Here is a 25,026-nt window from a genome sequence, read left to right on the forward strand (position 1 = left end):
CTGCCCCTGAACAGGCAGTTAACCCACTGTTCCTAGGCTGTCATTGTAAATATGAATTAGTTCTTAACTGACTTGCCTAGTTAAATAAAGGTAAATAAAAAAACAGGAAACCCTTTACTAAACACTAAGCCGCCTGAGTAGCCGCCTGTATTTCCTGGTGTAACGTTGTCACCTGTCCCCCCCCCCTTTTCTCCTGTGCCTCTCCTCAGGATGGACCTGGAGCTGAAGGACCATGAGGGTAGCACAGCTCTGTGGCTGGCCCTGCAGTACATCACCGTGTCCTCTGACCCCAACGTTAACCCCTTCGAGGACGAAGCTCTGGTGGTGGAGAACGGAACATCGTTTGATGAAAACAGCTTTGCAGCCCAGCTCATGCAGAGAGGCAGTAACCCAGACGCACCAGACACCGCCTCAGGTACTGTTCCAAAACGGAGTTGACATTTTATTTTATTTTAACTAGGCAAGTCAGTTAAGATCAAATTCTTATTTACAGTGATGGCCTACCAAAAGGCAAAAGGCCTCCTGCGGGGACGGGGGCCTGGGATTTAATATTTTTTTTAATACAATATAAATATAGTACAAAACACACATCACAACAAGAGACAACACTACATAAAGAGAGGCTGTAAAGATTGCCACTCCACCACCTTTGGAAGATCTGTCTTGCTAAAAAAGGTTATAACCAGAAAGGTTAACATCCGTGTTCAAAACACTCTTCCTTTACCACGTCTCAGTAAAGACCAACACATCTGGATTGGAGCTGTGAACCCACACTTTCAATTGATCCATTTTAGGTAATAAGCTTCTAATCAAATCAAAATCAAATGTATTTATATAGCCCTTCGTACATCAGCTGATATCTCAAAGTGCTGTACAGGAACCCAGCCTAAAACCCCAAACGGCAAGCAATGCAGGTGTTGGAAGCACAGTGTTGTCTCTCGTGTAGAAAACCCAGGCTTTCAATTGATCCATTTTAGGTAATAAGCTTCTAGTGTTAATGTGTAGAAAACCCAGGCTTTTACGAGAGCAGAAATCAGTGAAGCAGATATCAGGGCACAAGTCAGAATTGGGGCTAGCAACAGTAGATGGGCCAGTGTGTACATGCACATTTCCAGATATCATCAACAGTAGATGGGCCAGGGTGTACATGCACATTTCCAGATATCATCAACAGTAATACAATCAAGGCACGGCAGAGGACAGGGAGAGCTCTGCCGTGTTGATTTATGACAGCAATGTGCATTTGATGGCAACAAGATCATATTGTACAGCAATTTCATCAGATAACATGAATACAAAGTTGGCGAGAGGTGGTTAGAATGGGATGAGAGGCCATGAGTCTGTGTAACCAATAGAGTCAGTGTGGGGAACAAACTACAAAAGAAAGTTTGTAGTCAACAAAGTATACAGGAGTCATGAGGCACATTACGCAAGAAAAAAACTAAAAATATATAACGACTTGGGGAGTCACTCGCCCCTACAGAGTGTGAGTGTGTGTGGTGTACCAAACAGGGGGAGACAGGCTAGGGTAGACGTTGACCAGAGAGGAGGGAGTGTGGTGGAGGTACCTGTACCAGACAGGGGGAGACAGGCTAGGGAGAGAGGGGTGAGTGTGGTGGAGGTACCTGTACCAGACAGGGGGAGACAGACCAGGGCAGACGGTGAACAGAGAGGGGTGAGTGTGGTGGAGGTACCTGTACCAGAACAGGGCAGACGGTGAACAGAGAGGGGTGAGTGTGGTGGAGGTACCTGTACCAGACAGGGGGAGACAGACCAGGGCAGACGGTGAACAGAGAGGGGTGAGTGTGGTGGAGGTACCTGTACCAGAACAGGGCAGACGGTGAACAGAGAGGGGTGAGTGTGGTGGAGGTACCTGTACCAGAACAGGGCAGATGGTGAACAGAGAGGGGTGAGTGTGGTGGAGGTACCTGTACCAGACAGGGGGAGACAGACCAGGGCAGACGGTGAACAGAGAGGGGTGAGTGTGGTGGAGGTACCTGTACCAGACAGGGGGAGACAGACCAGGGCAGACGGTGAACAGAGAGGGGTGAGTGTGGTGGAGGTACCTGTACCAGAACAGGGCAGACGGTGAACAGAGAGGGGTGAGTGTGGTGGAGGTACCTGTACCAGAACAGGGCAGATGGTGAACAGAGAGGGGTGAGTGTGGTGGAGGTACCTGTACCAGACAGGGGGAGACAGACCAGGGCAGACGGTGAACAGAGAGGGGTGAGTATGGTGGAGGTACCTGTACCAGAACAGGGCAGATGGTGAACAGAGAGGGGTGAGTGTGGTGGAGGTACCTGTACCAGACAGGGGGAGACAGACCAGAGCAGAAGGTGAACAGAGAGGGGTGAGTGTGGTGGAGGTACCTGTACCAGACAGGGGGAGACAGACCAGGGCAGATGGTGAACAGATCGCCAGATGGACCCCAAGCAGCAGTGCAGCAGGCAGTGGGAGTAGGTGTCACACCCACTTGGGAGAAGCTGGAGTCAGATTTCTTGTAGAAAATGCCAGTGAATAGTCTTTGAACAGCGTGAGGGGCTTCAGAGGACGCTTCAAAGACTCCTGACACTTTTTGGGCCCAAAGGCCTTTTCCTTCACACCTTTAGTGCTAATTGAATTTGTATCTAGCTCAGATCCAGGCTGGAATAGTGTCCTCAGGACTCTGCTGTTTGTTGGCTAGAGTATCCTCTGTACAGCTTGGAAAAATAAAACCTCTGAAGCAGTAATCTCACTAATCGCTCAGATCAAAACTTCAAACCTACAACCTAATTTTGACCAAAATTAACCCGGAGAGAAGGGCCCATGCTGTGGAGGGTAGCATCCTGAAAAATCCAAGTTTGATCTATCTTTTTGTAAACATGTTGAAAGATGTGAGTTCACATTAAGCTGTGTCTCTCTCTGAGGGGTGCGTTATATATGGCGACCTGAGAATACAATACAGAAATGTCCAATTGAAGGGAACACACTAAATGTCTAATTGAAGGGAACACACTCGATGTCTAATTGAAGGGAACACACTCGATGTCTAATTGAAGGGAACACACTAAATGTCTAATTGAAGGGAACACACTCAGTCTAATTGAAGGGAACACACTAAGTCTAATTGAAGGGAACACACTCAGTCTAATTGAAGGGAACACACTCAGTCTAATTGAAGGGAACACACTCAGTCTAATTGAAGGGAACAAACTGAAGGGAACACTCAGTCTAATTGAAGGGAACACACTCAGTCTAATTGAAGGGAACACACTCAGTCTAATTGAAGGGAACACACTCAGTCTAATTGAAGGGAACACACTCAGTCTAATTGAAGGGAACACACTCAGTCTAATTGAAGGGAACACACTCAGTCTAATTGAAGGGAACACACTAGATGTCTAATTGAAGGGAACACACTAGATGTCTAATTGAAGGGAACACACTCGATGTCTAATTGAAGGGAACACACTCGATGTCTAATTGAAGGGAACACACTCGATGTCTAATTGAAGGGAACACACTCGATGTCTAATTGAAGGGAACACACTCGATGTCTAATTGAAGGGAACACACTCGATGTCTAATTGAAGGGAACACACTCGATGTCTAATTGAAGGGAACACACTCGATGTCTAATTGAAGGGAACACACTCGATGTCTAATTGAAGGGAACACACTCGATGTCTAATTGAAGGGAACACGACTAATTCGATGTCTAATTGAAGGGAACACACTCGATGTCTAATTGAAGGGAACACACTCGATGTCTAATTGAAGGGAACACACTCGATGTCTAATTGAAGGGAACACACTCGATGTCTAATTGAAGGGAACACACTCGATGTCTAATTGAAGGGAACACACTCGATGTCTAATTGAAGGGAACACACTCGATGTCTAATTGAAGGGAACACACTCGATGTCTAATTGAAGGGAACACACTCGATGTCTAATTGAAGGGAACACACTCGATGTCTAATTGAAGGGAACACACTCGATGTCTAATTGAAGGGAACACACTCGATGTCTAATTGAAGGGAACACACTCGATGTCTAATTGAAGGGAACACACTCGATGTCTAATTGAAGGGAACACACTCGATGTCTAATTGAAGGGAACACACTCGATGTCTGAAGGGAACAATTGAAGGGAACACACTCGATGTCTAATTGAAGGGAACACACTCGATGTCTAATTGAAGGGAACACACTCGATGTCTAATTGAAGGGAACACACTCGATGTCTAATTGAAGGGAACACACTCGATGTCTAATTGAAGGGAACACACTCGATGTCTAATTGAAGGGAACACACTCGATGTCTAATTGAAGGGAACACACTCGATGTCTAATTGAAGGGAACACACTCGATGTCTAATTGAAGGGAACACACTCGATGTCTAATTGAAGGGAACACACTCGATGTCTAATTGAAGGGAACACACTCGATGTCTAATTGAAGGGAACACACTCGATGTCTAATTGAAGGGAACACGATGTCTAATTGAAGGGAACACACTCGATGTCTAATTGAAGGGAACACACTCGATGTCTAATTGAAGGGAACACACTCGATGTCTAATTGAAGGGAACACACTCGATGTCTAATTGAAGGGAACACACTCGATGTCTAATTGAAGGGAACACACTCGATGTCTAATTGAAGGGAACACACTCGATGTCTAATTGAAGGGAACACACTCGATGTCTAATTGAAGGGAACACACTCGATGTCTAATTGAAGGGAACACACTCGATGTCTAATTGAAGGGAACACACTCGATGTCTAATTGAAGGGAACACACTCGATGTCTAATTGAAGGGAACACACTCGATGTCTAATTGAAGGGAACACACTCGATGTCTAATTGAAGGGAACACACTCGATGTCTAATTGAAGGGAACACACTCGATGTCTAATTGAAGGGAACACACTCGATGTCTAATTGAAGGGAACACACTCGATGTCTAATTGAAGGGAACACACTCGATGTCTAATCGATGTCTAATTGGGAACACACTCGATGTCTAATTGAAGGGAACACACTCGATGTCTAATTGAAGGGAACACACTCGATGTCTAATTGAAGGGAACACACTCGATGTCTAATTGAAGGGAACACACTCGATGTCTAATCTAATTGAAGGGAACACACTCGATGTCTAATTGAAGGGAACACACTCGATGTCTAATTGAAGGGAACACACTCGATGTCTAATTGAAGGGAACACACTCGATGTCTAATTGAAGGGAACACACTCGATGTCTAATTGAAGGGAACACACTCGATGTCTAATTGAAGGGAACACACTCGATGTCTAATTGAAGGGAACACACTCGATGTCTAATTGAAGGGAACACACTCGATGTCTAATTGAAGGGAACACACTCGATGTCTAATTGAAGGGAACACACTCGATGTCTAATTGAAGGGAACACACTCGATGTCTAATTGAAGGGAACACACTCGATGTCTAATTGAAGGGAACACACTCGATGTCTAATTGAAGGGAACACACTCGATGTCTAATTGAAGGGAACACACTCGATGTCTAATTGAAGGGAACACACTCGATGTCTAATTGAAGGGAACACACTCGATGTCTAATTGAAGGGAACACACTCGATGTCTAATTGAAGGGAACACACTCGATGTCTAATTGAAGGGAACACACTCGATGTCTAATTGAAGGGAACACACTCGATGTCTAATTGAAGGGAACACACTCGATGTCTACATGTTTATGAATGATTAGTAAATTGGATGAATGATAATGGAACGGGCTCTCGAGTGGTACAGCGGTCTAAGGTACTGCATCTCAGTGCAAGAGGTGTCACTACAGTCCCTGGTTGGATTCCAGGCTGTATCACATCCGGCCGTGATTGAGAGTCCCATCGGGCGGCGCAACAATTGGCCCAGCGTCGTCCAGGTTTGGCTGGTGTAGGCAGTCATTGTAAATAGGAATTTGTTCTTAACTGACTTGCCTAGTTAAATAAGGGTTAAATAAAAAATGTATACAAATGGGAGACCAGTGCACTACAATATTTACAATCTTCTTCCTTTTCTCCATCCATCCCTCAGAGAACTGTCTACTGCAGAGGGCAGCAGGTGCAGGCAATGAGGCTGCCGCCCTCTTCCTGGCCACACATGGGGCAAAGGTCAACCATGCCAACAAATGGGTATGTTACGTTGTCCTGCAATATCACGTGATGCAGCACAGCTCTGCTAGTTGATCACAAATGACTACTTCATAAAGTCTACTGCTTCAAACTGCTGCATCACAAACTACTGCTTCAAACTGTACTGCATCACAAACTACTGCTTCAAACTTCTCTAACCCCCTCTAACCTCCTCTATCCTCCTCTATCCTCCTCTAACCTCCTCTAACCCCCTCTAACCTCCTCTATCCTCCTCTATCCTCCTCTAACCCCCTCTATCCTCTAACCCCCTCTATCCTCTAACCCCCTCTATCCTCTAACCCCCTCTATCCTCTAACCCCCTCTATCCTCCTCTATCCTCCTCTAACCCCCTCTATCCTCCTCTATCCTCCTCTAACCCCCTCTATCCTCCTCTAACCCCCTCTATCCTCCTCTAACCCCCTCTATCCCCCTCTAACCCCCTCTATCCTCCTCTAACCTCTATCCTCCTCTATCCTCCTCTATCCTCCTCTAACCTCCTCTATCCCCCTCTATCCTCCTCTAACCTCCTCTGTTTGTCTCTCTGTATTGATTTCTCTCCTCTGTATATCTCTTTCTACCCCCCCTTTCTCCTCTCTCCTCCTCCACAGGGTGAAACCCCTCTCCACACGGCGTGTCGCTGTGGTCTGGCGGACCTGACGGCAGAGCTGCTCCAACAGGGGGCTAACCCTAACCTGCAGACCCAGAAGGCCCTCCCCGATGAGGCCCAGGGGGTGTCCCTACAGAGCCCCCTCCACATGGCCATTGTACACAACCACCCTGATGTGGTGTCAGTCATCCTGGAGCAGAAAGGTGGGTTAGTTAGTGGACAGTGGGCAGCATCTCCATGTAAATAAGACCAGAGGATGGATGGATGAATAAACATGAGTTATCCCTGGTTGGATTTGTTACCTGCATTCTGACAATGTAATTTCCTGTTGTTTCCAGCCAATGCTCTTCATGCCACCAACAACCTGCAGATCATCCCAGATTTCAGCCTCCTAGACTCCATGGACCAGACGGCGTTGGGTCTAGCCCTCTGGACAGGTAGGCTTCATTAACAGCAACACGACACTCGTATCAGCTACTGGGTACGTCAGTGTGGAAGATTTGGCTGGTGCTCTGACACTTGACATGCTTTAAAACACGCCTTTTAGTGAAGGGCACACACACCACCTCTTCCTTTTCCTCCAGTCTGGCATGCCATGGATATCAACAATGCAGTTTTAAGAATAAAAATAAATAAAAAAGTTACAAATAATGAAAGCGCGGCAGTAAAACAACAATAGCGAGGCTATATACCGGGGGCACTGGTTCGTTGAGGTAATTGAGGTAATATGTAGGTAGTGTAGAGGTAGACCGATTTAATTAGGGCCGATTTCAAGTTTTCATAACAATCGGTAATTGGCATTTTTGGACGCCGATTACATTGCACTCCACGAGGAGACTGCGTGGCAGGCTGACTACCTGTTATGCGAGTGCAGCAAGGAATTGCTAGCTAGCATTAAACTTATCTTTATAAAAAAAACTATAATTTTAACATAATCACTAGTTAACTACACATGGTTGTTGATATTACTAGTTTATCTAGCTTGTCCTGCGTTGCAAATGATCAATGTGGTGCCTGTTAATTTGGCGAAGCCAACTTCGTCAAACGGGGGATGATTTAACAAAAGCGCATTCGCAAATAAAGCACAATCGTTGGACGAATGTACCTAACCATAAACATCAATGCCTTTCTTAAAATCAATACACAGAAGTATATTTTTTTTAACCTGCATATTTAATTAAAAAAATCCATGTTAGCAGGCAATATTAACTAGGGAAATTGTCACTTCTCTTGCGTTCATTGAATGCAGAGTCAGGGTATATGCAACAGTTTAGGCCGCCTGGCTCGTTGCGAACTAATTTTTCAGAATTTTACGTAATTATGACATAACATTGAATGTGGTGCAATGTAACAGCAATGTTTACACTTAGGATGCCACCCGTTCGATAAAATACGGAACGGTTCCGTATTTCACTGAAAGAATAAGCGTTTTGTTTTCGAAATGATAGTTTCCGGATTTGACCATATTAATGACCAAAGGCTCGTATTTCTGTGTTTATTATAATTAAGTATATGATTTGATAGAGCAGTCTGACTGAGCGGTGGTAGGCGGCAGCAGGCTCGTAAGCATTCATTCAAACTTAACGGAGTTTTAACAGCAGCTCTTAGTAATGCTTGATTCACAGCGTTGTTTATGACTTCAAGCCTATCAACTCCTGAGATTAGGCTGGCAATAATATAGTGCCTATTAGAACATCCAATAGTCAAAGGTACATGAAATACAAATGCTATAGAGAGATGGTCGATAATAACTACAACCTAAAACTTCTTAACTGGGAATATTGAAGAACTGTGAATATTGAACCACCAGCTTTCATATATTCTTGAACGTTAGCTTTTTTTACATGGCACATATTGCACTTTTACTTTTTTTAAACCAAATTGAGCATGTTTCATGATTTATTTGAGACTAAATAGATTTCATTTATGTAATTATATTAAGTGTTCATTGTTCATTCAGTATTGTTGTAATTGTCGTTATTACAAATATATATATATATTTGTAATAACGACAATTACAAATATATATTTACAAATATATATATATAATTATTATTATATTATTATTATTATTATTATACAGTTCTATTTTTGTTTCATCAAAAAGTACAATCTTTGTCCCCATGTGCAGTTGCAAACCGTAGTCTGGCTTTTTTTATGGCGGTTTTGGAGCAGTGGCTTTTTCCTTGTTGAGCGGCCTTTTAGTTTGTTGATATAGGACTCGTTTTACTGTGGATATAGATACTTTTGTACCCGTTTCCTCCAGCATCTTCACAAGGTCCTTTGCTGTTGTTCTTGGATTGATTTGCACTTTCCACACCAAAGTACGTTCATCTCTAGGAGACAGAACACGTCTCCTTCCTGAGCGGTATGACAGCTGCGTGGTCCCATGGTGTTTACTTGCGTACTATTGTTTGTACAGATGAACGTGGTACCTTCATGCATTTGGAAATTGCTCCCAAAGATGAACCAGACTTGTGGAAGTCTACAATTTCTGTTTCTGAGGTCTTGGCTGATTTCTTTTGATTTTCCCATGATGTCAAGCACTGAGTGGTAGGCCTTGAAATACATCCACAGGTACACCTCCAATTGACTCATGATGTCAATTAGCCTATCAGAAGCTTCTAAAGCCATGACATCATTTTCTGGAATTTTCCAAGCTGTTTAAAGACAGTCAACTTAGTGTATGTAAACTTCTGACCCCCTGGAATTGTGATATAGTGAAATAATCTGTCTGTAAACAATTGTTGTAAAAATTACTTGGTGTCATGCATTTACATTTTACATTTAAGTCATTTAGCAGACGCTCTTATCCAGAGCGACTTACAAATTGCACAAAGTAGTTGTCCTAACTGACTTGCCAAAACTATAGTTTGTTAACTAGACGTTTGTGGAGTGGTTGGAAAACTAGTTTTAATGATTCCAACCTAAGTGTATGTAAACTTCCGACTCCAACTGTATGTATAACAGCATTTACAAGTCTGCCTATTTGTGTCTCTCGTCTGTCCCTCAGGTATGCACACCATAGCAGCCCAGCTCCTGGGTTCTGGGGCATCCATCAACAACACCATGTCCAACGGTCAGACCCTGCTCCACATGGCCATCCACAGACAGGACAGCAAGAGTGCTCTGTTCCTCCTGGAACACCAGGCTGACATCAACGTCAGGTAAATAAGTCACAGATCAGGAGCTTCATAAACCAGCAGATGCATTTCTCAATTATTTATTTTCCCTAGGGGGGGGGGTTAATTTGGCGTCTGTTTTTAAAAGTCATATGACATATCAAATGACATAAACAACAGTGTAGTCTCTGAATTATACACTAATACGAAGATGTAGAGTAGCAGGGATTCTTCTGCCACTGTAATCCTTAGGCGGGCCACCTAACTGGTTTTTTCGGGTTGTTAAGTCAACCTTTTTCTGACATCATTTTTCTGATTGAAAATAAATGCTTTCAGTGTGAACTGAAAAGACTAAAACGAGATATGAAGTATGTAGAAAATATAATGGACCTATATATATATTTTTTATAATATAATCTTTGACAACTAACAATCAGCAAAATAAAAGCTAGACCATCGGGAGAATAGAAAAATTCTAAAACAATTAAATTAGCAGTATGTTTGAGCAAAATAACCCAGCGTTAGCCATGGCAAAATGTATAGAACAGCCTTTAAAACTGCAGCATGTAGTCTTCAATGCCATACAACTCTCCTTCCGTGACCTCCAACTGCTCTTAAATGCAAGTAAAACTAAATGCATGCTCTTCAACTGATCGCTGCCCGGCACCTGCCCGCCCGGCATCTCCAATCCAAAATTAAATCTAGAATCGAATCCTATTTCGCAACAAAGCATCCTTCACTCATGCTGCCAAACACACCCTCGTAAAACTGAGTATCCTACCGATCCTTGACTTAGGCAATGTTATTTACAAAATAGCCTCCAATACCCTACTCAATAAATTGGATGCAGTCTATCACAGTGCCATCCGTTTTGTCACCAAAGCCCCATATACTACCCACCACTGCGACCTGTATGCTCTCGTTGGCTGGCCCTCGCTTCATATTCATCGCTAAACCCACTGGCTCCAGATCATCTATAAGTCCATGCTAGGTAAAGCCCCGCCTTATCTCAGCTCACTGGTCACCATAGCAGCACCCACCCGTAACACGTGCCCCAGCAGGTATATTTCACTGGTCATCCCCAAAGCCAACACTATCTTTGGCCGCCTTTCCTTCCAGTTCTCTGCTGCCAATGACTGGAACGAATTGCAAAAATCACTGAAGCTGGAGACTCATATCTCCCTCACTAACTTTAAGCACCAGCTGTCAGAGCAGCTCACAGATCACTGCACCTGTACATAGCCCACCTGTACATAGCCCACCTGTACATAGCCCACCTGTACATAGCCCATCTGTACATAGCCCATCCAACTACCTCATACCCATACTGTTATTTATTTTTGCTCCTTTGCACTCCAGTATCTTTACTTGCACATTCATCTTCTGCACATCTATCACTCCAGTATTAATGCTAAATTGTAATTATTTCTCCACTTTGGCCTATTTATTCCTTCCTTCCCTAATCTTACCTCATTTGCACACAATGTATATATACTTTTTTTGTCTGTTGTGTTATTGACTGTATGTTTGTTTATGTGTGACTCTGTGTTGTTGTTTGTTGCACTGCTTTGCTTCATCTTGGCCAGGTCGCAATTGTAAATGAGAACTTGAACTTGTTCTCATTTATAAAAATAAAAAAAGTATTTATGTAGACACACTGACGGGCCAACCGGGATCATTGTCACGTCCACCACTTAAGCCTATTTTTGGTCCAGAAAAAGACCTTGTGGAAGCACAAGTCATATGTGATATGACCTGATATGCTCTGTAGTGTTACACATTGGATAAATATCCCTGTGAGCACAAGTAAGCAGGAGGTGTATAAAACCGCCATGTCTCTGCAGGACCCAGGAGGGAGAGACAGCGCTGCAGCTGGCCATCAGTAATCAGCTTCCGCTGGTGGTGGACGCCATCTGCACGCGGGGGGCGGACATGTCCGTGGTGGACAAGAGGGGGCACCCCCCTCTGTGGCTGGCCCTGGAGAATGGCCTAGAGGACATCGCCTCCACACTGGTGAGACCTGAGGGGGAAGAAGTGGCGGTAGAGGAAGGGTGGTGGAGGTTGTGTTAATGGGAGCCCAACAGACGAATGTAAATAAGTGAGCGTGGAATACTACGATCGTTGTATGTGAGAGCTAGTCAGGAGTCGGGTCGGGTTTGACTGGGATCTGTTCCACAGATGTTGAATATGTTGTCTGCTTGTCCCTGCTACTGTAGGTCCGACACGGTTGTGACGCCACCAGTTGGAGCTCTGGTCCCTCAGGCTGTCAGCAGACTCTCCTCCACAGGGCTGTGGATGAGAACAACGAGGTCACCGCCTGTTTCCTCATCCGCAGGTCTGTCTGATCACACTCAACCCTCCTTTATCAATGTCGCCAGTGTCGCCGATGTGCCTCACTTTCTAACGCACTCATCCCTTTACCATGGACTCACTGCAAATTCTTGTTTGGCTGTTTAGCAGAGCTTGGGTCTGGTTGATAGTCAAGCTCAGGCTTGTTTTGCTGCTAATTCAAACTGTTTCTTTACTTTCACTGTCCTCTATAGAGTTTGGCCAACTTTTCCACTTCTTTATTTATGATAAGAGTGAGAATTCTCCAGATTACAGTTTAATCTAGTTCAGGAAGCCATCTTGGTTTAATTTAGCTCAGGAAGCCATCTTGGTTTAATTTAGTTCAGGAATCCATCTTGGTTTAATCTAGTTCAGGAATCCATCTTGGTTTAATCTAGTTCAGGAATCCATCTTGTTTCGTAAAGAGTCTGCCAGAGGAAGGTGGTCCCGTGTGGCTCAGTTAGTAAAGCATGGCTCTTGCAACGCCAGGGTTGTGCGTTCGTTTCCCACTGTACAAAACAGCGGGGAAGGTTTGTAAATGTAAGCACTCTGGATAAGAGCGTCTGCTAAATGACTAAAATATAAATGGAAGTAGTTTCATGGTTAATCAGTGTGACCCGTGGCCTGATGACTGCAAACCAGGGGTTTCAAACTCATATATTAAATGGTGATCTACAGTGTTTTCAGTAATGATTTAGATTCTAGTCAAGTCATATGTTATATCATAGTTCCTCCGCTGTAACCTCCTGACATAGTGCTGATATGTGGGTCTAGTCTAACTCTGTGTGTCTCTGTAGTGGTTGTGATGTGAACAGCCCGCGGCGGCCAGGCCCTAACGGGGAGGGGGGTGAGGAGGCCAGGGACGGACAGTCACCCCTCCACCTGGCAAGCAGCTGGGGGCTGGAGGAGGTGGTACAGTGCCTTCTGGAGTTTGGAGCCAACGTCAACACACAGGTACGTCTCGCTCGCTTACTTAGGACTTTTACTCCTGGACATTACTCCTCCTTTCAACATATCCAGTCTCACTGACTGGCACTCCTCTAAGCACAGGTATCTCACACGGTCATCCCTGTGATAGATTCCTCCACTTAGAGTTGCGATTTAAAAGAATGATTCATTGTTGAGTAAGGAGCATCTCGTGTCTCCTATCCGAGCCCGTTCATTGTGGCTAATATGAGCTGTGTAACCCAGGACGCAGAGGGCCGAGCTTCAATCCACGTTGCCATTAGCAGCCAGCACAGCGTCATCATCCAGCTGCTCATCTCCCACCCGGACATCCGTCTGAACGTACGTGACCGCCAGGGCATGACCCCCTTCGCCTGCGCCATGACCCACAAGAACAACAAGGCTGCAGAGGCCATCCTCAAGAGAGAGCCTGGGGCTGCCGAACAGGTGAGAGCGACTTACACACACACACACACACAGAGCTTCCTCTTTTGGCCCATTTACTACAGTGTACTCCATCTGACACTGTTTATATAAACCAAATATTCTCCCCAATCCTTCACTCTCGTTTTCCCCTCTCAGGTGGACAACAAAGGGCGTAACTTCCTGCATGTGGCGGTGCAGAACTCTGACATCGAGAGTGTTCTGTTCCTGATCAGTGTCCAGGCCAACGTGAACTCCCGTGTGCAGGACGCTGCCAAGCAGACCCCTCTACATCTAGCTGTTCACGCTGCCTCCGAAATGATCGTCCGTAACCTGGTAATGACACCCTGCTTCCTCGTCTGGAGCTGAGTGTGTTTTTCACCCATGACTGGGACCTCACGATATGATCGTATCGCGATACTATCGTACCGGCCCCTGCGTATCGCGATACTCTCGTATCGGGCCCCTGCGTATCGCGATACTCTCGTATCGGGCCCCTGCGTATCGCGATACTCTCGTATCGGGCCCCTGCGTATCGCGATACTCTCGTATCGGGCCCCTGCGTCGCGATACTATCGCATCGGCCCCCTGCGCGTCGCGATACTCTCGTATCGGGCCCCTGCGCGTCGCGATACTATCGTATCGGGCCCCTGCGTGTCGCATCGGCCCCTGCGCATCGCGATACTATCGTATCGGGCCCCTGCGTGTCGCGATACTATCGTATCGGGCCCCTGCGTGTCGCATCGGCCCCTGCGCATCGCGATACTATCGTATCGGGCCCCTGCGTGTCGCGATACTCTCGTATCGGGCCCCTGCGTGTCGCATCGGCCCCTGCGCATCGCGATACTATCGTATCGGGCCCCTGCGCGTCGCGATACTCTCGTATCGGGCCCCTGCGTATCGCATCGGCCCCTGCGCATCGCGATACTATCGTATCGGCCCATAGGTATCGCGATACTCTCGTATCGGGCCCCTGCGTATCGCATCGGCCCCTGCGCATCGCGATACTATCGTATCGGCCCATAGGTATCGAGATACTATCGTATCGGGCCCCTGCGCATCGCGATAAGGTATTGTGATTCTCACCATTTGTATATGTATTGCGATCCGATGTTCCAAACACATAGCTCACTATATGTCTGCTTCAGAGGGACGAGAGAGAGAGCATGGGAAAATGACTTTTGATCAGTCATGGAACTAAAAGTACTGAAAACATGTTGGCTCACTATTTAAAAAGAAGATTGAGAACAAGCTATAAGGTGGAAAAATAGTGGAGTTTTGGTGCAGGTACAGCAGACTGGCGATAGCTAACGCTACATAGCAAAATTATATTGTCAAATGTATATTTTTGTTAAGTTGGCTGTATCACAACCGGCTGTGATTGGTTGCTATTTCAGTTTAATCCACCAGAAGAAGAAAAACAAATAATACAACAAAGTATTCTGTATCACTTCCGGCTGTGATTGGGAGTCCCACAGGGCGGCGCACAACTAGCCCAGTGTATCTCTCCCTTTAAAAACACAAATAAATGTTTTGGCCTTTTTTCAGATTACAATCGCTCACTTTCAGATTTTTTTTTAAACGAAATGACCTCCAAAATATCATTATATATTAAGTTGATGGCACAGTTATATAGACCGGTGCCTACATATAGACCGGCGCCTACATAAGGCTTGAGTGAGTCACTCATTCATGGCTTTGGATCAAAATAAATATATACCAACATTCTTTCTGATAGTCTTTAATAAATAAATGTTTTGATTATCCTGACCTGGACAACATGTACAGTATTATCATAGCCCATTATGGGCTGGTAGCAGGACAATCTACCTTTACCAACACCTCTTTGTATTTTGATGCTTTGTGGATGGGGCCTCTCCCCTGTGGATGGAGCCTCTCCCCTGTGGATGGGGCCTCTCCCCTGTGGATGGGGCCTCTCCCCTGTGGATGGGGCCTCTCCCCAGTGGATGGGGCCTCTCCCCAGTGGTGCAGCTGTCGAAGTCACCGCAATGCAAAATGCGTTGCTACAGATACCCGTGCCGTCCGCCACCGGGAGACCCGTGCGGCTTTTGGTTTTAATTTAGAATCCTCCAATCCTCCATATGTAATTATTGACGGAGAGTCATGTCATATTTTTCCGATATACTGTAGGCGACATGAGTCTCACTAGTGTTGAGTAATGTGCTGTTAAAAGTGGTGTAGGTCTTATTTATTTAAAGAGCATATTGAAGTTAGAAGCAATTGGATTTGAAGCAATAGCCTCAACTATTTTAGCAACGTTTCGCGCTGCTTTGAGACAAGCATAGGGACTGGTCTTGATAAATCAATGAGATTTTTGTCACTGAATCTCCTTTTGGATATTGGTTAGACTACAATTAGGGTGTAGAAATGCTATGCTATTAGTGTAACCTTTTATTTAACTAGGCAAGTCAGTTAAGAACAAATTCTTATTTACAAGAACAGCCTACTCCTTCCTCCCCATCGGGGAATTGAACCCCGGTCTTCCACGTGCCCGCATAACACGGGGATTCTTTAGCTAAATAGCCAAGTACTGTAGCCTACTCCCTACCGTCACGTTGTACAGCGCCACGGAAACCCAGAGGGTTTTACATTTTTCTTGGAATAAAAACACTATAATATTAATGAAATTAATTAAGCAAAATTTCTTAAAATCAGTCCCATACACTATGTTCTTAAATTCTCTAATTCAACCACTATTGAAGGCTATCAAATGCTTCTCAAATGCTGGTCAAACTAGCGCTAACTAGCATTAATGGTACCAGTGGTTGGCATATAATTCTGCAGCACCATGCAAGCTGTTCCGCAGTACGCTGCAACTTTTAAAGGACAAACCACTGTAGCTGTTCTTCTGTCAGGATAGCTGACTGTCTGTGGGCTCTATTTGAACAAACATAACGGTAGACTTCTGGTGCTCTCACGTGGCGCTATAGCTCCCATGAGTGACAGAAATATTTTTGCTATTATCACACAGCGGGAATCGTGGGCGAAATAGCTGGCGGTGGCGTGAAAGGGCTGTTTTGATAAAAAAAAAAAACTTTTTTAAATAAGCTGTAGGTGTAACGAGGGCTTGACCACTCGCTGGTCAATCAACGTGCTCCATGGCTTAGCTTAATATGGCGTGTGGTGGTCTCAAGTTGTGTGTTTTTGACAGTCGTTACGTTGTCATTAACTCCAATGTCTTAGAGCCACACGTCTGTCTGGGACTTTCATCTTAATTGCAGCCGCGGTGTGCAGATGGTCAGATGGTGAAGCGTTTAACACGACCGGAACCACGTTAACATCCTCTTATGAGATACGCAACTATAAATGAGACAACCTGGAACGCAACGTGAGTGTGTGTGAGACTGGTGTCTGACTCTAGTATGTCCACTGCAGCTGCTGGCTGGGGCCAAAGTGAATGAGCTGACCAAACACAGACAGACCGCTCTACACCTGGCAGCCCAGCAGGACCTGGCCACTATCTGCTCTGTGCTGCTGGAAAACGGAGTGGACTTCACCGCTGTGGACGAGAATGGCAACAACGGTACAGGCCCCCGGTTTCCCAAAATCTTCTTATGGCTAAGTTCATCGTTAGAACCTTTTTGAAGGAACATCGTTACATCTCAGAGCCGTTTCCCCAAAACCCTCGTTATTAACGTTGCACTTGAAACGGCTTATTTAACGACTGACTCAGACCAATCGTAGAACAGAGAAGTGCGTCGTTAGGTGATTTAAAAAAAAAATGTTTTGCCCTTCAGCGTCACTTTTATACACACAAGATCTCTGCTACACACGAGATCTCTGCTACACACGAGATCTCTGCTACACACGAGATCTCTGCTACACACGAGATCTCTGCTACACACGAGATCTCTGCTACACACGAGATCTCTGCTACACACGAGATCTCTGCTACACACGAGATCTCTGCTAAACACTATATTGCAACCAGAGCCGTAATGGCATTGAGCCGTAATGGCCCTGAGCCGTAATGGCCCTGTGGCCCTGAGACGCAATGGCCCTGAGACGCAATGGCCCTGAGCCGTAATGGCCCTGAGCCGTAATGGCCCTGAGCCGTAATGGCCCTGAGCCGCAATGGCCCTGAGCCGCAATGGCCCTGAGCCGTAATGGCCCTGAGCCGTAATGGCCCTGTGGCCCTGAGACGCAATGGCCCTGAGCCGTAATGGCCCTGAGCCGTAATGGCCCTGAGCCGTAATGGCCCTGAGCCGTAATGGCCCTGAGCCGTAATGGCCCTGAGCCGTAATGTTAGAAGGGGCTGTTTCAAGCCACAGAACTACCCTCCTTAGAATGATTATTTAATACTTAATTGTCCTCAACTCTGCTGCACTATTACCCATGCTGAAAAAAAAAACATTCCTGATTTATCAGGTCAACACACCATATCTGTTGTTTATGATACTTGCCTGACAAATAAGGGCCTTTTTAACTCTAGTGGACATCAAGTTGTCGCGCGTTACAAAAACAGGAGATGTGATGTTCTTCTGTCCCAAGTGGGCTGTTCCGGGCTTACTTACTGACTCTTTATAAACTCCTTTTCCCTGTTTTTCCTCACGGTTTTGTTTTCTCTTGTTCTGTCCGTCCTCAGCTCTGCACCTGGCCGTAATGCAGGGTCGGCTTAATAATGTGCGAGCCCTTCTCACAGAGTCCAACATCGACGCAGAGGCCTTCAATCTCCGGTACGCTCCTGTTCTCACCGGTTCATAACATCAGCCATGGTGCTGCTCTTAACGGCCATTACACAAAAGGTTTATTGTGTTTTCATTCACTGAACACTTGTCTGTTTTGTAGGGGCCAGTCACCGATGCACGTCCTGGGGCAATATGGGAAAGAGAATGCGGCGGCCATCTTTGAGCTTTTCTTGGAGTGTATGCCCGAGTACCCTCTGGACAAAGTGGACAATGAAGGGAACACCGGTAGGAAGGAGAGCAGGGTTCTGCTTCAATCGCTTTCTGACTGATTGGATTAAGGCCCCTTTGGGTTTAGTGTTTCTGTCCTGACTAACAACTTGCTTAGTTAGTCTCAAATGTTTGACTCGTAATAAGCCATTATAATGATATTTATTTATCCTCTATCTTTATCTAACCAGGTAAATTATTTGGGAGCACATTCTCTCTTACAATAGCGAATAATACTAAATTAAAGGAACCAAGAGGTATATATGTTCTAGAGAATAACATCAATCTTATTTTTTTTTTGGTTCCTCAGTTCTGTTGTTGGCCTACATGAAGGGCAACGCTAACCTGTGTCGTGCCATCGTGAGGTCTGGTGCACGTATGGGCCTCAACAACAACCAGGGAATCAACATCTTCAACTACCAAGTTGCCACCAAGCAACTGCTCTTCCGCCTCCTAGGTTAGACACCTGGAATGGATCTGCTGTTGGTGTTACAATACCGTAGTTCAGTGTAGAGGACCTACAGCACATAGTTCACATTAGGTCATCTGCTTTGACATATCATTTAGGTATAGAGAAGAGTTTACATTGGATCCAATGGATTCAGTACATTTTGAAAAGGTATTTTTAAGAGGATGGTGGGGCCATTCTCACTGTGTTTTGTGTGTTTTTATTTTTAGATATGTTGTCCAAAGAGCCCCCGTGGTGTGATGGATCAAACTGTTATGAATGTGCTGCCAAGTTTGGAGTCACCACAAGGAAACATCACTGGTAGGTACCGGAAAAACAGTTTCTTAATAAAGACTGTTTTTGTCCTTCCCGAGAGAAGTGAAATTGTTAGTTCCAAGTCCTGTTGTCTTTGACAAGTTATTATATCAGACCTTACTCACTAAATGTTCTCTCTGCTCGTCTTTCTCGCCATTCTCCCTCGTTTTCCTTCTTTTTCCTCCCTGGCCCCCCTCTTGTCCTCCCCCCTCGTCTCACCCCAGCCGTCACTGCGGCCGCTTGCTCTGCCACAAGTGTTCTATAAAAGAGATCCCCATCATTAAGTTTGACCTGAACAAGCCCGTGAGGGTCTGTGATGTCTGCTTTGACGTGCTGACTCTGGGTGGGGTGTCCTAATGCAGTGGACAGCCTGCTCCTCCATCCTTCTCTCCCTCCACCCCGACACCATAGGCTGGGCAACAACAGGAGATCGAGTGACTCGGCAGTGGCAGCCAGGGCTAGTTATTGGACAGAGTTACAGACAGACCACAACCTCTGTACTATTCATTCCAGACTATCAAAACATGTTAGCTAATGTTCCAACAGGATTTAAGAAGTAGAATATAAAAACGTACATGTTTTTTTTCTTTTAAATCAAATTAATCACGTAGTGAAAATTTGATCAAATGAAAGTAGCTTGACTTGACTCAATGACTCCTGGACTGGTTGGGGAGAGGTAGATGTTAATCGTATTGATTTGACCCCTGATATCATTCATCAGGTGTTTGAAGGAATCATGGATGAACTTGTGATGGTGTCAGATTGAATCATTGATGAACATGTAATGGTGTCAGATTGAATCAGTGATGGTGTCAGATTGAATCAGTGATGAATCTGTAATGGTGTCCGATTGAATCATGAGAATCATTGATGAACATGTAATGGTGTCAGATTGAATCATGAGAATCAGTGATGAACATGTAATAGTGTCAGATTGAATCATGAGAATCAGTGATGAATGTGATGGTGTCAGAGCCCTAACCCTGGTCTCGGTTGAGAGCAGACAGACAGCATGTGTGCAGCAGCCGAGCTGGCCTACTCATCAAATGAACCCATCACTGCACTGTGCTGGTGAGACAGGAAACAGCAGCCGAGCTTCCTGCCCTCTTAAGACCTGCCCTGCGTTACAATCAGCTGACCTTTGTCCCGAAATGTGCACTTGTTCACTTCCCTTCATGGATTCAGAAGAAAAAGGACTGCTGTATTTTCTCTTTAACTGTTGGCTGTGTGGCTGGTTCTATATGAACAAGAGACGGGTTGGTTGGATTTTAAGGGAATGGAGTTGACTATTTTTCATATACAAAAAAATACATTTATTTGAATTGATGATTCAATGATGGAATTATTGGATTTAATGATTCAAATGTTCATGAAACACTAATTGGGTTAAATATATTGCTTAATTAACTCTCAATACTTAAAGTGAGACCTCTGCTTTAAAAAAAATCTTTGAGATTATATTCACATGATTTGAAATGTCACGGAATAAAACAACCTTAAGTGTTTCTTGACCACATGGTAAAGGTTTATAGCATCGGTAAGTGGGACTAGGCACTCAACTATCACGTGAGGTATTTTCTATCAGAACTGGAAAGGCTGAGAACATCTTTACCATTGAGGATTTATTAGTCCGAAAATGCAAAATAATTATTGCTTTGAAATTTTACTTATGATAAAATACCTATTATGCTTATGCATGTCATTTAATTTGTAGCCTATACTTTTGTATTGTCTTATAATCATTGTGAATTGTGTCTGTTTCCCAGACCACCAAAGTGTACATTCCAAGTCCATGAAATCTAGGTCTTTAGTAAGGTGGTGTTGTTGGGGGGAGGGGGGGGGGGGGATTTATATGTAACATGCTCCAATTGGTATTGCCTCAAGTGTTGTCTTGACCTGCCAGGCTAGTTTCCCAGACCCAGATTAAGATGAGTCCAGGACAACAACAAAAAAAGCACTTTCAATGAACATGTTCAGGCATTTAGTCCAGAAAACCAGCCTGTATGTTTTAATGCGTCTGGATTTCAAAACCTAACAGGTGCACTTTATCAAAGATCACATGACATTTCTGACATAAGGGGAGAGAAGTTGGTGGCGGCCATTGGTCTGTCAGTGGTCCACTATAAGCATTGTTAAATTGTACAGAAATGTATAATATTTTTGACCACTACAACTGTTTTGTACTTAATGCAGTTTGTGCTTTTTTTGTTTGTGACAAAACTGAAACGTTTGCCTCTCTTAATCTTTTCTGAACGTTGTGTTCTCTCTATGCGCAGATATCTAGCCCGTCTCTTCCTTCCGTGTCCTTTTTTTAGAGAAAAGGGGAGGACGACTTTTCATAAAGTTAATAAAACACAGAATCTTGTTTTTCACTATACTTTTCATACAACAAAACATGAACTTATTTCTAAGATGATGTTTCAGTACAACTTCCTTTCTGTCCTTAATTGTCTTCACATCCCATCTGACAATTACCAAAACACGTATGAAACAATTTAATTTGTCTATCTAGTCTATGTACAGATATAGTAGTAAACATTTCCCTTCTATTCCTAGTTATTAGAGTGTTGATTAGTTAGTTGGCATACTGCACATTAATTACACAGAACTTAAAAATGTACATGCATAAAGAACTAAACAGAAACAAATCAACTTCGGTTATTTTCAAACTGGCATAAATCAAATAGCCAGTAATTCTGATTAGGACACCTTGGGAAGAGTCTCTGAGTTTTAAATAACAGTATATAAGCCATTCTATAGTCATTTTGCAAGAGGCTCAGCCTTCCCAGAGCCCTCTACTCTCTGACAGGACATGAGTCCGCGTGAGGGGGGCAGTCCTCGTACTCCTGAATGTTTGGGTTTTCCAGCGTGGAGGAATTCTGGACACACACACAGCGAGAGCGGCCCGAGCCAGGAGAGAACAGCTTCCTAGGTACGCCGGCCCAGTCTCTCTGCACTCCACCACTAAGGGGAAAATAACAGTCAAATCAGAGGTTCATGCTTAAAAAAAACAGTTAATTCCCTAATAATACTTCCAGAGACCATATCTGTAATGCAGCCTTCCCCCAAACTCAGTGCACGTTTTGTTTTTTGCCCTAACTACACAGCTGATTAAAATGATCCAAAGCTTGATTATTTGAATCAGCTGTAGTGCTAGGGGGGGAAACTAAACGTGGGAAACACTGCTTATAATGGCTGTGAATATTCTATCCAGTCTGTTTCATAGCAGGAAAACAATACATATGTATATGTTGGCTCCCCCAAGTGTAATGAAATCTTTCAGTATGGGACCGTTTGGACCTGCACACGTTGTTCCACCACCACATAGGCTAGTAAATACAATGGCCGTGTTCAAGCGCATCAAATCCGTGGTGCATTGTGACTGATCTACAAATAATAAAATGAGCAGTTACTCATTTTGCAAAGATGCAAGGTGATTCGTAGAGTCGGCAGTCGCCTGCCCCGCCGGCTACAATGTGGAACAAGTCCAATGTTTCTCTGTGCACCATGTCGTCAGTACCTCTTGGTGGAGCACCAGACCCGTCCTCTCCTGGCAGCGTTCCACTCCGAGTTGCAGGCTGGGAGGTGTTGCTTCTCAGCCAGGGCTTGGTCCTTGAGTCTCCGCCCCTGCTCCAGGGCTGCCTCCACCTGTAGCAGGGCCTCTGTGGGCTCTCCGCTCTCACTGTAGAACCGTCCCACCAGTCTGCCTGTAGCATAGGAGACTTTAATCTCACACTAATGGACTTACCTTCCTTATACTGTCAATGGGTTCTCTGTATACGCCTGTCCTGTGGGCGAACAATGTCTAAGTGAAAATACATGACATTTCTTTATGAAGTCCCTTGTAGACTAAACCATATCACGGGCTTGGATAGTTTCCCCATTCTGAGAAATTATGTATTTAAAACGTTTAGTCTGCAAGGGAATTTATACCAAAAAAAAAAAAAGTGTATCATGTATTTTCACTTGTATAATGTATTGTATAATGTATTGAACAATGATAATAATATCAACCGTGTGACAAATGTTCATTGATCAAATGGACCACGGATCCTCCCATAAAGATACCCTGGCCTGGCATACAGTCATCGGGCTCATTTGAGCGCTAAAGCGAAAGTAACCGAATGTAGACTAAAGTAGAGGTGATCCGCTCGAACACAAGTCATTGTATGATACGCACCGACAGGCTCGTAGTCCTTGTGATAGAAGGCCAGCCAGTCGTACAGGGACACCACCTGAGCAGGGGACAGACTAGACAAGTCATCGGTCAGACCAGTATCTGTGAAGTCCCCAGTGACAAAGGACAGAGAAGCGTCTTTACCTTAAAAACAAGGGGGAATAGAAAGCAGCATAAAAATGCATTCACACGTCTGACAAAATCTGCGTCTCTTATTTTTAAGTGTATGGAATGTTATATAATCTACAGGCATGTTCACAATTAAGAGATCCGCTGTTAAAGGACCCTGGCACGTAGATTTAAAACTATTTAAAAAAAATCACCTGCAAAGAAACGATAACCACCACCAGGACCATAATGCTTCATCCCCTTCTCTACATCGAACACCTGTCCTAAAATGGCCAGATAAAGGCCCTTGCTGTTCTCCTCTCCGGTGTACAGTGATAACTCATCTTTGATTATGAGACGCGCAGGTGGAACTGTCGAATGAGGTGCATCGCCAGTAATGTTGGCCCAGTCCTGACGCAGTAATAGTATTGCCACTAATACAAAAATAAACGAAATGATAAACCCTAACATTATGTCTAAGGCTATTCCTTGTTATTTGTCGTTACTCTTTGACCAATGTTCAGTCATTGACAACATGTTTCACCGATTCTGTTGTTTTGTTTTTCCGGGTATGCATTTCATCCACGACACATACTCATCCGTGCAGATATACGAATGCCTTCTTCTGTATTTTTTTTTTAAATGGCGGTTGGCAACCAAAAGGTGAATTACCGCCACCAACTGGACCGGAGTGTAAATCAAATTAACCTGCCAATTTTATTTAACCAGGTAGGCTAGTTGAGAACAAGTTCTCATTTGCAACTGCGACCTGGCCAAGATAAAGCATAGCAGTGTGAGCAGACAACACAGAGTTACACATGGAGTAAACAATTATCAAGTCAATAACACAGTAGAAAAAAAAGAGAGTTTATATACATTGTGTGCAAAATGCATGAGGAGGTAGGCGAATAATTACAATTTTGCAGATTAACACTGGAGTGATAAATGATCAGATGGTCATGTACAGGTAGAGATACTGGTGTGCAAAAGAGCAGAAAAGTAAATAAATACAAACAGCATGGGGATAACCCTTCACTTATTAAAAAATACAACACAAAATAAAACCCACCACCCCATTCCACCACTTTGACCCTCTACACCAGGCCAACAGCCTGAGAGGAAGGGACACGACCATTCAACACTCCCTGTAACTCCTCTGCAGTAAAATCTTGTACACCCAAGTACCTCTCTGCAGCTGCCACCACATCACCTATTTTCTATGCTTTACATTCCATTTCTGCGGTACAGACGATAACCATGGCAATGAACGCTAAACGCCATCCTTACTGAAGCATATTTCATTCGTACGTCTACTATTTATACTTCTGATCCCCAGCAACATTGGCAGTGATCTCATACCGCTTATTTGGGGCGGCAGGTAACGTAGTGGTTAGAGTGTTGGTCTAATAACCGGAAGGTTAAAAGATTGAATCCACTGAGCTGAAAAGGTAAAAAATCTGCCATTCTACCCCTG

General features: G+C 44.5%; 2 protein-coding genes across 4 annotated transcripts in view; one reads left to right on the forward strand and one right to left on the reverse strand.

The window, feature by feature from the left end:
• LOC115119473 (rabankyrin-5-like) overlaps positions 1 to 21,644 on the forward strand; it is a 40,168-nt gene extending 18,524 nt beyond the window's left edge. For both annotated transcript variants that reach the window (XM_029648285.2, XM_029648283.2), the window contains exons 10-25: positions 210 to 415; positions 6,066 to 6,163; positions 6,772 to 6,973; positions 7,109 to 7,207; positions 9,784 to 9,937; positions 11,737 to 11,905; positions 12,109 to 12,227; positions 13,018 to 13,174; positions 13,412 to 13,612; positions 13,748 to 13,924; positions 16,985 to 17,132; positions 18,195 to 18,285; positions 18,398 to 18,522; positions 18,815 to 18,961; positions 19,183 to 19,273; positions 19,492 to 21,644. In XM_029648285.2, coding sequence (XP_029504145.1) covers positions 210 to 415; positions 6,066 to 6,163; positions 6,772 to 6,973; positions 7,109 to 7,207; positions 9,784 to 9,937; positions 11,737 to 11,905; positions 12,109 to 12,227; positions 13,018 to 13,174; positions 13,412 to 13,612; positions 13,748 to 13,924; positions 16,985 to 17,132; positions 18,195 to 18,285; positions 18,398 to 18,522; positions 18,815 to 18,961; positions 19,183 to 19,273; positions 19,492 to 19,624 — 2,317 coding nt within the window. In that variant the 3' untranslated portion in view covers positions 19,625 to 21,644. The remainder of the gene's footprint in view (positions 1 to 209; positions 416 to 6,065; positions 6,164 to 6,771; positions 6,974 to 7,108; positions 7,208 to 9,783; positions 9,938 to 11,736; positions 11,906 to 12,108; positions 12,228 to 13,017; positions 13,175 to 13,411; positions 13,613 to 13,747; positions 13,925 to 16,984; positions 17,133 to 18,194; positions 18,286 to 18,397; positions 18,523 to 18,814; positions 18,962 to 19,182; positions 19,274 to 19,491) is intronic.
• Positions 21,232 to 24,172, reverse strand: LOC115119474 (neuferricin). Of its 2 annotated transcripts, none has more exons than XM_029648286.1 (4): positions 23,768 to 24,172; positions 23,448 to 23,588; positions 22,788 to 22,974; positions 21,232 to 22,231 (listed from the first exon to the last, which is right to left on the reverse strand). In XM_029648286.1, exons 1-4 carry the CDS (start codon positions 24,021 to 24,023, stop codon positions 22,063 to 22,065), a joined length of 753 nt encoding a protein of 250 aa, XP_029504146.1. In that variant the 5' UTR covers positions 24,024 to 24,172; the 3' UTR covers positions 21,232 to 22,062. The 2 variants fall into 2 exon arrangements, with proteins under 2 accessions (XP_029504146.1, XP_029504147.1); XM_029648287.2 differs by having other exon boundaries at positions 23,448 to 23,502; positions 23,768 to 23,888.
• Positions 24,173 to 25,026: the final 854 nt, after the last annotated feature.

This window comes from Oncorhynchus nerka, linkage group LG10 (assembly GCF_034236695.1).
Source record: "Oncorhynchus nerka isolate Pitt River linkage group LG10, Oner_Uvic_2.0, whole genome shotgun sequence".
NCBI classification, from domain to species: Eukaryota; Metazoa; Chordata; class Actinopteri; order Salmoniformes; family Salmonidae; genus Oncorhynchus; species Oncorhynchus nerka.

Excerpts from the sequence above, each read along its gene's own strand:
- LOC115119474 (XM_029648286.1), bottom strand. The coding sequence starts at position 24,023 with ATGTTAGGGTTTATCATTTCGTTTATTTTTGTATTAGTGGCAATACTA. Across the intron at positions 23,589-23,767 it reads TGGTTATCGTTTCTTTGCAG|GTAAAGACGCTTCTCTGTCC; the intron begins GTGATTTTTTTT and ends CTTGTTTTTAAG. Across the intron at positions 22,232-22,787 it reads GTCTGGTGCTCCACCAAGAG|TGGTGGAGTGCAGAGAGACT; the intron begins GTACTGACGACA and ends TTTTCCCCTTAG.